At 38.5% G+C, this 15,131-nt stretch overlaps 1 protein-coding gene across 2 annotated transcripts in view; it reads right to left on the minus strand.

The window, feature by feature from the left end:
- WNK3 (WNK lysine deficient protein kinase 3) overlaps positions 1–15,131 on the minus strand; it is a 126,266-nt gene that overhangs the window by 24,383 nt on the left and 86,752 nt on the right. Inside the window, exons 17-20 of one of the 2 annotated variants that reach the window (XM_065900745.1) lie at positions 14,479–14,569; positions 13,808–13,938; positions 12,367–12,989; positions 9,550–9,761 (exon numbers count right to left, since the gene is read on the minus strand). In XM_065900745.1, coding sequence (XP_065756817.1) covers positions 9,550–9,761; positions 12,367–12,989; positions 13,808–13,938; positions 14,479–14,569 — 1,057 coding nt within the window. Of the gene's footprint in view, positions 1–9,532; positions 9,762–12,366; positions 12,990–13,807; positions 13,939–14,337; positions 14,570–15,131 lie in introns of both variants that reach the window. The other variant, XM_065900743.1, reaches the window with a different exon arrangement.

The raw sequence follows: 15,131 nt of genomic DNA on the forward strand, positions 1-15,131 counted from the left end.
AATTTTTAAAAATCTTAGTAGATGCAGCCAAAGTAGGGCTCATAAGGAAAATTTATAGCATTACATGCTTGTATTACAAAAAGAAAGGTCTCACATCAAAAATCTAAGCTTCTATTTTAAGACACCAGAAAAACAGCAAAATAAAAACAAGGCATGTAGAAGGAAGGAAATAATAAAGATAATAGCAGAAATCGATGAAATTTAAAATTGGAAAACAACAGAGAAAATCAATAAAAGTACAAATGGATCTTTGAAAAGATCAATAAAATTGATGAACATCTACAAGACTGACAAAGAAAAAAAACGATGCAAATTACAGATATCAGGAATTAAAGAGATGATAATACTACAGATATACAAGATATTAAGAAAATAATAATGAACAACTCTAAACACAAAGATTCAGCAACGTAGATGAAATGGACCAAGTTCTCAAAATCCACAAGCTACCAAAACTCAGCCAACAGGAAATTTATAACCTGCATAATCCTATAACTACTATTCAAGAATTTGAATTTGCAGTTAAAAACCTCTAAAAAAATAAATCTCTGAGCCCACATGGTTTCCCTGGAAAATTCTTCTAGACATTTAAAGAAGAAATGATACTAATTCAACACAAACTGTTTCAGAAAATAGAATAAGAGGGAGGAGAATGCCTTCAAAAAATGCAGCGAAAGGACCTAGGTGAATTTGCTCTTAAGACAATGAAAATGTGGGCAAAACAACTAAAACCAACCATTTCAGAACTCTAACAATTATCCAAAGACAAAGAACAAAATAAAAATCATTAACCCAGGACAAACTACTGAGGTCTGTGACATTTTTAACTTGTCATAATTCCCATACCCCTTTCGCCCCAGCTCAGTGTTGTGGTAGCCAAAAGCCAGGAACACTGCAGACAATGGAGAAAACAGACCTCTTTTTGAGCTCCCTTAAAAGCACTATCCCCTATTAGCTCGGTGCTTTGTGACAGCCTGGAGGGGTGGGATGGGGAGAGTGGGAGGGAGGGAGACGCAAGAGGGAAGACATATGGGAACATATGTATATGTATAGCTGATTCACTTTGTTATAAAGCAGAAACTAACACACCATTGTAAAACAGTTATACCCCAATAAAGATGTTTAAAAAAAATAAAAAAAAAATAAAAGCACTATCCCCAGAGCACAGTCAATATTTTGTCTGAACTCGAAACAACCTGGGAAAACCTGTATTATTAGTGTGGTGGGTATTTGATTTCACTCAGAGTTCAGCTCAGCCCAGCCAGGCATGGGTATGAGGGGCGGGAAGAGGTAGGGGGCTACTTCCAGAGTATTACTGAAACAATAGGAAAGTGCTGGCAACAAATCAGATGCTTAAGGCTATGATTTCAGTTTGGGCAAATAAGATCCTGGTCTAGAATTTAAAAACAATGTTAGGACAACTAAATGACTATAGGAAAATTTGAAAACCTCTGACATATTCCTGGGAATATAAATCTCTGCCATACCAGGAAAGACCTGAAAAAGGAGAATGGACTAGTCATTCAATTCTGGCTGGATTTGAGTTCCTGGGCAAGCAGGAAGTAAATTCAAAGGATATCTTGCAAACTGAAGCCTGAAGGTGTGCCTTCTCACAGAGATTTTCTTGACGACGACAACCAGACATGGCATTTAATAAAATATTCTGACCAATTATTGGTTCACCACTAACTGTACTGGCCCAGGTGTGAACCCTAGCATACCAGGCTTTAAAAATTTTTTTAGAAATTTTTTACCTAGCAAAGAACTCAATGGCTAGCAAAGAACTCAGGGAATACAGAATTAGTAAAGGAAAATCACTAAACAAATAAACAGAGAGACCTTCAAGATGGCAGAGGAGTAAGATGTAGAGATCACCTTCCTCCCCACAAATACATCAGAAATACATCTACATGTGGAACACCTCCTACAGAACACCTACTGAACGCTGGCAGAAGACCTCAGACTTCCCAAAAGGCAAGAAAGTCCCCACGTACCTGGGTAGGGCCAAAGAAAAAAGAGAAAACAGAGACAAAAGAGTAGGGAAAGGGCCTGCAGCACTGGGAGGGAGCTGTGAAGGAGGAAAAGTTTCCACACACTAGGAAGCCCCTTCACTGGTGGAGATGGGGGGTGGCGGGGGGGAAGCTTCGGAGCCACGGAGGAGAGAAGAGCAACAGGGGTACAGAGGGCAAAGCAGAGAGATTCTCGCACAGAGGATCAGTGCCGACCAGCACTCACCAGCCTGACAGGCTTCTCTGCTCACCCACCGGGGCGGGGCTGGGGGTGGGGGCTGGGAGCTGAGACTCCGGATTTGGAGGTCAGATCCCAGGGAGAGAACTGGAGTTGGCTGCGTGAACAGCCTGAAGGGGACTGGTGCGCCACAGCTAGCCCGCATGGAGCCAGCAGATCAAATATCCAAAATCAACTCGATGTACCCTGCATCTCTGGAATACCTGAATGGACAACAAATCATCCCAAAATTGAGGCGGGGGACTTTGGAAGCAACTGTAGACTTCGGGTTTCCTTTCTGCATGTAATTTGTTTCTGGTTTTACGTTTATCTTAGTTTAATATTTAGAGTTTATTACCATTGGTAGATTTGTTTACTGATTTGGTTGCTCTCTTCCTTTTTAATTTTGTAATATATAGAAATATATACTGTTTTCCTTTTTCTCTTTTTGTGAGTGTGTATGTATATACTTCTTTGATTTTGTCTGTATAGCTTTGCTTTTACCATTTGTCCTAGGGTTCTGTCTGTCTTTTTTTTTCTTAGCATAGTTTTTAGCGCTTGTTATCATTGGTGGATTTCTTTAATGGTTTGGTTGCTCTTTCCTTCTTTCTTTCTTTCTTTCCTTTTTTTATGAATTTAAAATTTTTTAAATTTTAATAATATATATTTTTTCTTTTAATACCTTTATTTTATTTTATTAGATTTTTCTTTCTTCCTTTTTTGTCCTCCCTTTTCCTCTGAGCCGTGTGGCTGACAGGGTCTTGGTGCTCCAGCCGGGTGTCAGGCCAGTGGCTCTGAGATGGGAGAGCGGAGTTCAGGACATTGGTCCACCAAAGACCTCCCGGCTCCACATAATATCAAATGGCGAAAGCTCTCCCAGAGATCTACATCTCAACGTTAAGACCCAGCTCCACTCAATGACCAGCAAGTTACAGTGCTGGACACCCTATGCCAAAAAACTAGCAAAACAGGAAAACAACCCCACCCATTAGCAGAGAGGCTGCCTAAAATCATAATAAGGTCATAGACACCCCAAAACACACCACGAGACACGATCCTGCCCACCAGAAAGACAAGATCCAGCCTCATCCACCAGAACGCAGGCACCAGTCCCCTCACCAGGAAGCCTACAAAACCCACTGAACCAACCTTAGCCACTGGGGGCAGACACCAAAAACAACAGACACTATGAACCTGCAGCCTGTGAAAAGGAGACCCCAAACATGGTAAGTTAAGCAAAATGAGAAGACAGAGAAACACACAGCAGATGAAGGACCAAGGTAAAAATATTAAATGGAAAAAATACTAAAAGCAGCAAGGGAAAAACAACAAATAACACACAAGGGTATCGCCATAATGTTAACAGCTGATCTTTCAGCAGAAACTCTGCAAGCCACAAGAGAGTGGCAGGACATATTTAAAGTGATGAAGGGGAAAAACCTACAACCAAGATTACTCTACCCAGCAAGGATCTCATTCATATTCGAAGGAGAAATTAAAACCTCTACAGACAAGCAAAATCTAAGAGAATTCACCACCAGCAAACCAGTTTTACAACAAATGCTAAATGAACGTCTCTAGGCAGGAAACACAAGAGAAGGAAAAGACCTACAATAACAAACCCCAAACATTTAAGAAAATGGTAATAGGAACATACATATCGATAACTGCCTTAAATGTAAATGGATTAAATGCTCCAACCGAAAGACACAGACCACCTGAATGGATACAAAAACAAAACCCGTATATATGCTGCCTACAAGAGACCCACTTCAGACCTAGGGACACATACAGACTGAAAGTGAGGGGATGGAAAAAGATATTCCATGCAAATGGAAATCAAAAGAAAGCTCAAGTAGCAATTCTCATATCAGACAAAATAGACAAGAGACACAGAACGACACTACATAATGATCAAAGCATCAATCCAAGAAGAAGATACAACATTTGTACATATTTATGCACCCAACATAGGAGCACTTCAATACATAAGGCAAATGCTAACAGCCATAAAAGGGGAAATCAGCAGTAACACGATCACAACAGGGGACTTTAACACTCCACTGTCACCAATGGACAGATCATCCAAAATGAAAATAAATAAGGAAACACAAGCTTTAAATGATACATTAAACGAGATGGACTTAATTGATATTTATAGGACACTCCATCCAAAAACAACAGAATACACTTTCTTCTCAAGTGCTTATGGAACATTCTCCAGGATAGATCATACCTTGGGTCACAAATCAAGCTTTGGTAAATTTAAGAAAACTGAAATCGTATCAAGTAATATTTCCGACCACAACACTATGAGACTAGATAACAATTACAGGAAAAATCTATAAAAAATACAAACAAATGGAGGCTAAACAATACACTACTAAATAACCAAGAGATCACTGAAGAAATCAAAGAGGAAATCAAAAATACCTAGAAACAAATGACAATGAAAACACAACGACCTAAAACCTATGTGATGCAGCAAAAGCAGCTCTAAGACGGAAGTTTATAGCAATACAATCTTACCTCAAGAAACATCTCAAATAAACAACTTAACCTTATACCTAAAGCAATTAGAGAAAGGAGAAGAAAAAAACCCCAAAGTTAGCAGAAGGAGAGAAATCATAAAGATCAGATCAGAAATAAATGGAAAAGAAATGAAGGAAACAATAGCAAAGATCAATAAAACTAAAAGTTGGTTCTTTGAGAAGATAAACAAAACTGATAAACCATTAGCCAGACTCATCAAGAAAAAAAGGGAGAAGACTCAAATCAATAGAACTACAAATTAAAAAGGCGATGTAACAACTGACACTGCAGACATACAAAGAATCATGAGAGATTACTACAAGCACCTATATGCCAATAAATGGACAACCTGGAAGAAATGGACAAATTCCTAGAAAAGCAAAATCATCCAAGACTGAACCAGAAAGAAACAGAAAATATAAACAGACAAATCAAAAGCACTGAAACTGAGATTAAAAGATCTTCCAAGAAACAAAAGCCCAGGAGGACTAGATGTCTTCACTGGAGAATTCTATCAAATATTTAGAGAAGAGCAAACACCTATCCTTCTCAAATTCTTCCAAAATATAGAAGAGGTAGGAAGATTCCCAAACTCATTGTAGGAGGCCACCATCACCCTGATACCAAAATCAGACAGAGATGTCACAAAGAAAGAAAACTACAGGCCAATATCACTGATGAACATAGATGCAAAACTCCTGAACAAAATACTAGCAAACAGATTCCAGCAGCACATTAAAAGGATCATACACCGTGATCAAGTGGGGTTTATCCCTGGAATGCAAGTATTCTTCAATATATGCAAATCAATCAATGTGATACACCATTTTAACAAACTGAAGGAGAAAAACCATATGATCATCTTAATAGATGGAGAAAAAGCTTTTGACAAAATTCGACACCAATTTATGATACAAGCCCTCCAGAAAGTAGGCATAGAGGGAACCTACCTCAACATAACAAAGGCCATGTATGACAAACCTACAGTTAACATCATTCTCAATGGTGAACAACTGAAACCATTTCCAGTAAGATCAGGAACAAGACAAGGTTGCCCACTCTCACCATTACTATCCAACATAGTTTTGGAAGTTTTAGCCACAGCAATCAGGGAAGAAAACGAAATAAAAGGAATCCAAATCAGAAAAGAAGTAAAATTGTTACTGATTGCAGGTGACATGAAACCATACATATAGAATCCTAAAGATGCTACCAAAAAACTACTAGAGCTAGTCAATGAATTTGGTAAAGTGGCAGGATGCAAAATTAATGCACAGAAATCTCTTCCATTCCTATACACTAATGATGAAGAATCTGAAAGAGAAATTAAGGAAACACTCCCATTTACCATTGTAACAAAAGAATAAAATACCTAGGAATCAATCTACCTAAGGAGACAAAACACCTGTATGCAGAAAACTATAAGGCACTGATGAAAGAAATTAAAGATGATACAAATAGATGGAGAGATATACCATGTTCTTGGATTGGAATAATCAACATTGTGAAAAATGACTCTACTACCCAAAGCAATCTACAGATTCAATGCAATCCCTAACAAACTACCAATGGCATTTTTCACAGAACTAGAACAAAAAACTTCACAATTTTTGTGGAAACACAAAAGACCCCGAATAGCCAAAACAATCTTGAGAAAGAAAAACAGAGCTGGAGGAATCAGGCTCCCTGACTTCAGACTATACTCCAAAGCTACAGTAATCAAGACAGTATTGTACTGGCACAAAAACAGAAATATAGATCAATGGAACACAACAGAAAGCCCAGAGGTAAACCCACGCACATATGGTCACCTTATCTTTGACAAAGGAGGCAAGAATACAGTGGAGAAAAGACAGCCTCTTCAATAAGTGGTGCTGGGAAAACTGGACAGCTACAGGTGAAAGAATGAAATTAGAACACTCCTTAACACCATACACAAAAATAAACTCAAAATGGATTAAAGACCTAAATGTAAGGCCAGACACTATCAAACTCTTAGAGGAAAACATGGGTAGAACACTCTATGACATAAATCACAGCAAGATCCTTTTTGACCCACCTTCTAGAGAAATGGAAATAAAAACAAAGTAAACAAATGGGACCTAATGAAACTTAAAAGCTTTTGCACAGCAAAGGAAACCATAAACAAGACCAAAAGACAACCCTCAGAATGCAAGAAAATATTTGCAAATGAAGCAACTGAAAACGGATTAATCTCCAAAACATACAAGCAACTCATGCAGCTCAATATCAAAAAAACAAACAACCGAATCCAAAAACGGGCAGAAGACCTAAATAGACATTTCTCCAAAGAAGATATACAGACTGCCAACAAACACATGAAAGAATGCTCAACATCATTAATCATTAGAGCAATGCAAATCAAAAGTACAATGAGATATAATCTCACACCGGTCAGAATGGCCATCATCAAAAAATCTAGAAACAATAAATGCTGGAGAGGGTGTGGAGAAAAGGGAACCCTCTCGCACTTTGGTGGGAACGTGAATTGATACAGTCACTATGGAGAAGAGTATGGAGGTTCCTTAAAAACCTACAAATAGAACTACCATATGACCCAGCAATCCCACTACTGGGCATATACCCTGAGAAAACTGTAATTCAAAAAGAGTCATGTACCAAAATGTTCAGTGCAGCTCTATTTACAATAGCCAGGACATGGAAGCAACCTAAGTGTCCATCAACAGATGAATGGATAAAGAAGATGTGGCACATATGTACAATGGACTATTACTCAGCCATAAAAAGGAACGAAATTGAGTTATTTATAGTGAGGTGGATGGACCTAGAGACTGTTATACAGAGTGAAGTAAGTAAGAAAGAGAAAAACAAATACCGTATGCTAATACATATATATGGAATCTAAAAAAAAAAAGAAGAAAGAAAAAAATGATCAGAAGAGCCTAGGGGGAAGACAGGAATAAAGATGCCGACCTACTAGAGAATGTACTTGAGGATACGGGGAGGAGGAAGGGTAAGCTGGGACAAAGTGAGAGAGTGGCATGGACATATATACACTACCAATTGTAAAATAGATAGCTAGTGGGAAGTAGCCGCATAGCAGAGGGAGATCAGCTCAGTGCTTTGTGACCACCTAGAAGGGTGGGATAGGGATGGTGGGAGGGAGGGAGATGCAAGAGGGAAGAGATATGGGGACATATGTATATGTATAACTGATTCACTTTTTTTATAAAGCAGAAACTAACACACCATTGTAAAGCAATTATAATCCAATAAAGATGTTGAAAAAGAAAAAAAACACAAGCTGTGGTACATCCATAGCATGGAATATTACTCAGCAACTAAAAGGAATAAGCTATTATAACACAAAATAACTTAAATAATCCCAAAGACAATGTTATGAGTCAAAAAACCAATTTCAAAAGGCATGTTTTTACCATGAGATCCCATGGTTGACTAGAAAGAAGCAGTGTGGTGTAAGTGCCTGACAATTAGCTGTTTTGATTCTAATAAGAAAGTGCCTGACATTAAGCTTTTGATTGCTGAGGTATATACATTTCAAAGAAATCCATCTCAAGTAAACCCATTGCCAGCTATACAACTATATAAAGAGCCAGGCCACCCCACCCATGAAGTTTCCCTTTTAGAAAGCCCTGGTTGACCTAGATAACTGATCATTTGAGTGACCCTGCTTTTCTCCCCCTGTGCTTTAATTCCCACTCTCACTCTCAATAAACAGTGAACTTGTGAAACCCTAGGTACCCCACCCTCAACCAGAATAAAGTAAGAACCCCAGATCTGCTAGTGTGCGCTGTTGCTCTCTAGTATGTACTCCTGTTTCCCATCTCCTGACCAAACCTCTTGCTATGTGGCCCACACGATGTGTACTCCCCAGGACCTGTGAATAATAAACCTTGTTTTTTCAAACTTCCCCAGTCTTTTCCAGCTTCTATGGGTTGCCTGCATTCCTTGGTTTGTGGCCCTTCTCCTCCATCTTCAAAGCCAGCAGTGCTGCATCTCTCTGACACTGCTTCCTTCCTCATATCTTTTCTTCTGCCTCTCTCTTCTACTTTACAGGACCCTTGTGATTACACTGGGCCCACTCAGATAATCCAGGATATCTCCCTATCTTAAAATGTTGATTAGCATCTTAAATTCCATCTACAACCTCAATTACCTTTTGCCATATAATTGAACATAGTCACAGGTTGCAGGGATTTGCACATGGATGTCTTTGAGGGGGCGACCATTTTTCTGCCTATCACAAATTCTGTTGAGATCTCACATATACCCTTACAGTTCACCCTCAACCCCACCTTGACTATGCACAAGTAACCAAGTAAGTCTGACCTGATTAACAACTTCTTTATTAAGTTGAGACTGATCCTCTCTTTTTACAAATTCAAAGATGTACAGTTTTTCTAATAGTCTCGTAATAAATGAAGATCTCTTACATCAGATAGAACATAACTTTACTTTTAAGATTATCTTTGTTAAGCAATAAACTCCTCAACAAACTCCAAATGCTAGACCAGCAGTTTTGGGGATTTAAACTGGGTTTCCAGGTTTCCAGGTATTTGTTTTCCAAATGAAAACATAACACTCATCTGCTCTCCAAAATCTATCACCTATCCTCATCATTATTTCATAAAAGAACATTCAGCACCAACAAAGTGGAAAAGAACCTCAGAATAATGTATACTTCTTTAAATCACCTTAGCTTAATAAAAAATAAGTTAATTATTGTTATTTTTCTAATTTTGCTGATCTTTGACCAGTTTTTTTTAATCACTTTTAAGATTGATTTACCTGTTGCAACTGTGCCACTGTCCACATGTGTCAAGGACTGGGGACGGCTTCGAAGTTTGCTTTTGAAAGATCTTGGTCTACGTGGTGATGCAGGTGGTAGAGGAATTTCTGATGATTGGACTTTGCCATCTTTAATTGCCCGAAGGCGTTCATAGAGCTCCTGTAGCTCCTTATTCTGCTGGGTTTGAAGATTTACCACCTCCTGAATGTGTCTGAAGGAAAATCATGCAGAAAGCATTTTAATGGCACAGGCACCATACAGATGAGCCAAGGAACTCTACCAGTACAAGTAAAGTTTAACAAGGAATTTAGATTAAGAATGTGGAAATACAGAATATTTTCACAATTTTAAGATTTTCAATGCCTTCCTAAGTGTGACATTAAACTAATCAGACATAAAAAGCTCAATAAATTGACAAAAATGAATTTCTAAAACTTCAATACAGTAAAAAATAATTAAAAAAATTAAAGTCTCGGGCTTCCCTGGTGGCGCAGTGGTTGAGAGTTCGCCTGCCGATGCAGGGGACACGGGTTCGTGCCCCAGTCCAGGAAGATCCCACATGCTGCGGAGCAGCTGGGCCCGTGAGCCATGGCCGCTGAGCCTGCACGTCCGGAGCCTGTACTCCGCAATGGGAGAGGCCACAACAGTGAGAGGCCCGCATACCGCAAAAAAGACAAAAAAAAAAAATTAAAGTCTCATAGTACTGATGATATTAACCTTTTCTTTATTATATGTTGCAAGTATAAACAGGAAAAAAATTTGTAACATATAGTAAAAGGTTAATATTCAGAATATATAAATAGCTCCTAAAAATCAATAAGAAAAAAAGAAACAACTTTATAGAAAAAGGGGGAAAGAATATGAAAAGGTGACTCCAAAGAAGAGGAAATACAAGTAGCCAATAAATATGAGATGATGCACATCCTTAGTATTAATTAGAACACAAATTTTTTAACACCTTAATTGCAGTATAATTGTTTTACAATGGTGTGTTAGTTTCTGCTGTATAACAAAATGAATCAGCTATACATATACATGCATCCCCATATCTCCTCCCTCTTCTGTCTCCCTCCCACCCTCCCTATCCCACCCCTCTAGGTGGTCACAAAGCACCTAGCTGATCTCCCTGTGCTATGTGGCTGCTTCCCACTAGCTACCTATTTTACATTTGGTAGTGTATATATGTCCATGCCACTCTCTCACTTCGTCCCAGCTTACCCTTCCCCCTCCCCGTGTCCTCAAGTCCATTCTCTACATCTGCGTCTTTATTCCTGTCGTGCCCCTAGGTTCTTCAGAACCATTTTTTTTCCTTTTAGATTCCATATATATGTGTTAGCATACATAGAACACAGATTTTAAAAACTATTTTTTATTCATCTGATTGGAATAAAATGAAAAGAATCAATAATATCCAGTCTAATCTTGTTAAGGTGTGGGAAAACAGGCACTTTCATATATTTCTGTTTGGTGTGTAAAATGGTATATCTACCATTTTACATTTTACCATTTTTGGTATATCTACATTTAAAATTGGATGACAATTTTAAATGTACAAACCTTTTAACCCTGCAATTCCACTTTTAGGTATCTATCCTACAAAAATACTAACATAAGTATGTAAAAATATAAGGATGTTGCCTTCAACATTTTTTACATAAGCAAAATATGGGATAAAACTGAAATGCCCATTAAGGAGAGATTAAATAAACTTTAAATGACTATATGCTATTCCAATGTATGGAATAAAGATTATTTGTGCAAACATGAATATGAAGAGGAGACAATGTTAAGTCAAAAAATTGTAGAGTAACATATATTATGATCCCACTTTTATAAAACTCAAAAACTATATACTTGTAAATGCAAGAAAAATGACAGGCAAGATATATACCAAATAGTTCATAGTGGTCGCCTCTGAGAAATGAGATTAGGGCATGAGAAATAGGAGACTGGTTTGTGTGCATTTTTACTGTTGTGATATTATGTTTTATAATAAAAAAGATATATTTGGTCTTTGTCCCTGTTCTTGGCACACAGCTCCTAAAACCCTTGTAACTTCCTAAGTGATAAGAGCAATGGGAGAATCTTTTGTTATAATATTTGGTCTTTTGTCCTCAAATAGCTCCAGTTCCTGAAATAGTTCCAGGGTGATAATGGTAAAAGGAGTGTCTCATTATTCAAAACAAGCCCCTCTGATCACGAAGTGACTTTTGGATAGCCCCTAACGATGGGTACCTCTAAGGAGGGGAATAAGGATGGAAGTTGAATTAATCACCAATGGCCAATGATTTAATCAATCATGCCTATGTAATGAAGCTTCCATAAAAATCCGTGAACTACAGGGGTTCTAAGAGCTTCTAGGTCGGTGAAGACATGAGGCGCTGGGAGAGTGGCACTTCTGGGAGGCCATGAAGTTCCATGCCCCTTCCCCTATACCTTGCCATCTGGCTGTTCTTGAGTTGTATCCTTTTATAATAAACCAATAATCTAGTAAGGAAACTGTTTTCCTGAGCTCTGTAAGCCACTCTAGCAAGGTAATCAAACCTGGGGAGGGGTTTGTGGGAACCTCTGATTTATAACAGGTTGGTAAGAAGCATAGGTAACACTACCTGGACTCGTGATGGGCATCTGAAAGGAGGCAGTCTTGTGGGACTGAGCCCTTAGCCTGTGGGATCTGATGCTATCTTTGTAGTTTTCAACCATAAATTTTTTCCATCATTAAAATGTCACCAATCCAAAATTAGTTACCAATCAAATACTTAGCTCTATAAAACCCAAGGCAATCAAATTTGTGACAAAAGAGAAGCAGTCCTTACTTTTCTCGTAATCTTTGAAGCTCCACCTTTAAGTCCTCATCCTCTACTTCCGACTCATCATCACTGCTCATTGGGGAAGATGGTGAATAGAAGAGTGAGCTCTGTGTTTGAACATAGGCTTTTTCTTCACGGAGTGGTAAGCACTTTTCTCTCTCTGGACCAGTCTTTGCCACTGATTTCCCTCTGCCACCAAGAGTGGCTGAAAATTCACTATTAGAGGTAGGCTGCATCCCAGCAGTAAGTATCTCTCTCTCTTTAAACAACAGTTCAGATCCAGACTGCATGCTACTTCCTGTGGCTGAAATTTCTTCCAATTCCTTTTCTGGAGTCATCAAAGATACATCAGTCTCACAAGCTGTACAGAAAGATGAGAAGTTGTCAGCTTGTTTGGGAATTCTTTTATCTTCTTTTAAGGTTTCCTGAAGAGCTTGTAACTTCTGAGAAGAAAGTGAAGGTTGCAGATTGTGTGTGGCAGGTTCCATTTCTACCAATTGAGACTTTGCTGTTTTAGTAAAGGCTAAAGCTTCTTCACTAGGCTGGCTTGTCATTTTATTGAATGCTGGTATGCGTTCTATTCCAGAAGACGTCACTTTCACTGACTGCTGCTGAGGAACTGTAATCACCTGAAATACAAAAAGGCAAAGGTGGCTGGCTCTGCCTAACCAAAGAGTAAACCCACAAAGAAATTCAATATCAATATATGGCACAGACAATTGGATGGTCTTCTGTAATGTACAAACACTGATAATACCAAAACTAAAAAATCCCATCTATACTTGCCATATTAAAAGCTTTGCAATTGGGCCCTTTGCAAAGAGAATTGCCTTCATATTGCTCAAATAAAATTCTGCAATTAAAAAACATTCCATATGTACACCTAAAACTAACACAATATTGTAAATCATCTATACTTCAATTAAAAAATAAAATGAGGGCTTCCCTGGTGGCGCAGTGGTTGAGAGTCCACCTGCCGATGCAGGGGATGCGGGTACATGCCCCGGTCCAGGAACATCCCACGTGCCGCGGAGCGGCTGGGCCCATGAGCCATGGCCGCTGAGCCTGTGCGTCCGGAGCCTGTGCTCCGCAACGGGAGAGGCCACAACAGTGAGAGGCCCGCATACCGCAAAAAAAAAAAAAAAGAAAAAAATTCAATTGCCAAGACTCTAAAGGACATGAAATTAGATTTATAAAAAAGATGACCCAACCACCCACCAAAAAATGATGACCCATTTCTGTGCTCCGGTCCAGCTACTAAAATCCTCATTTGTTTAGACTCGCCTTTAGTGGATGGCTACAGAAGGTGACAGGATGCATATAAGGGGAAAAATTAAATATGATAATGATCTACATTTAAAATAATTACCATCTACAGACCTAGATCTTCAATGCTGTTACCTTTTATAATGCCTTTGTAGATAATAATTTAACCAAAGACACAAACCTGGAACCGACCCCGCTGAAATGTTCCACTCATTGCTTTACATCTACTGAAAGCCCTAGCATCAGCTGTGGACTCTCCTGTCAGAGGAATGGGGTCAGGAGCAACTGGTGATCTCGTATCTTCTGTATCCACTGCAAGTTTTGCCAAATTGTAAGCAGAAAGGAGAAAATTGCTTGTTAAGACAACATTTGTTTACATTACCAAAAATGAAGAAAAGTAGAAAAAGCTTAACTCCTGCTAGACAATTAAAAAAGTGTTAATGTAATAAGCAACATTGTAGAAGTCCCTAATTCTGAATCAGACATTGCAAGATTTATCCCGAGACTTAGTATCTATATGAAATGAATACTTTAAAATCAAATTAGTTACAAAAGGAAAAATAAAATGGCAATGACATTAATGGGACGTGTCACATACATGGGCTACATGGAAAAAGTGGCAAGATTTGTGTATGAACAACAACAAAAAGAAACAGAAGTAAATGAAAAATGATGTTACCTAGTCTATGTCCCTGACTGTAAGCACACTACCTTGACGGACTTTTGATCTCTTGAAAAAGCTGGTTGACTGCCGTAGCCTGTATGCCCAGCTTTTTAATTTGCGAGTCCAGGATTTCTTGCTAATAGGATTTTTGAGACTAGGACAAGTAAAGCTTAGGCCAAAATATCCACCTCCTGTCTGCAGATGAATGGCTCCACCGCTTGACACAGCAGCAGGATAGGCCTCTGGATCCCCTGGAAGTGAAGCATCTGGGGACATCTCCTAATGGAGACAAAAAGAGGAAAACCAAAATGGTAGTAATTTAGGTGAGGTGGAGCAACTGTTTCTACCATTGGAGTTTATTGTATGGACTAATCAGTAATCAAAAATAGAATGCTATATCCTAAAGGAACTTCTCTAGGCAGAAAACACAAGAGAAGGAAAAGACCTACAATAACAAACCCAAAACAATTAAGAAAATGGGAATAGGAACATACATATCGATAATTACCTAAATGTAAATGGATTAAATGCTCCAACCAAAAGACATAGACTGGCTGAATGGATACAAAAACAAGACCCATATATATGCTGCCTACAAGAGACCCACTTCAGACCTGGGAGATATACAGACTGAAAGTGAGTGGAGAGAAAAAGATATTCCATGCAAATGGAAATCTAAAGAAAGCTGGAATAGCAATATTCATATCAGACAAAATAGACTTTAAAACAAAGACTATTACAAGAGACAAAGAAGGACACTACATAATGATCAAGGGATCAACCCAAGAAGAAGATATAACAACTGCAAATACTTATGCACCCAACATAGAAGCAGCTCAAC

This window comes from Phocoena phocoena, chromosome X (genome assembly GCF_963924675.1).
Source record: "Phocoena phocoena chromosome X, mPhoPho1.1, whole genome shotgun sequence".
NCBI classification, from domain to species: Eukaryota; Metazoa; Chordata; class Mammalia; order Artiodactyla; family Phocoenidae; genus Phocoena; species Phocoena phocoena.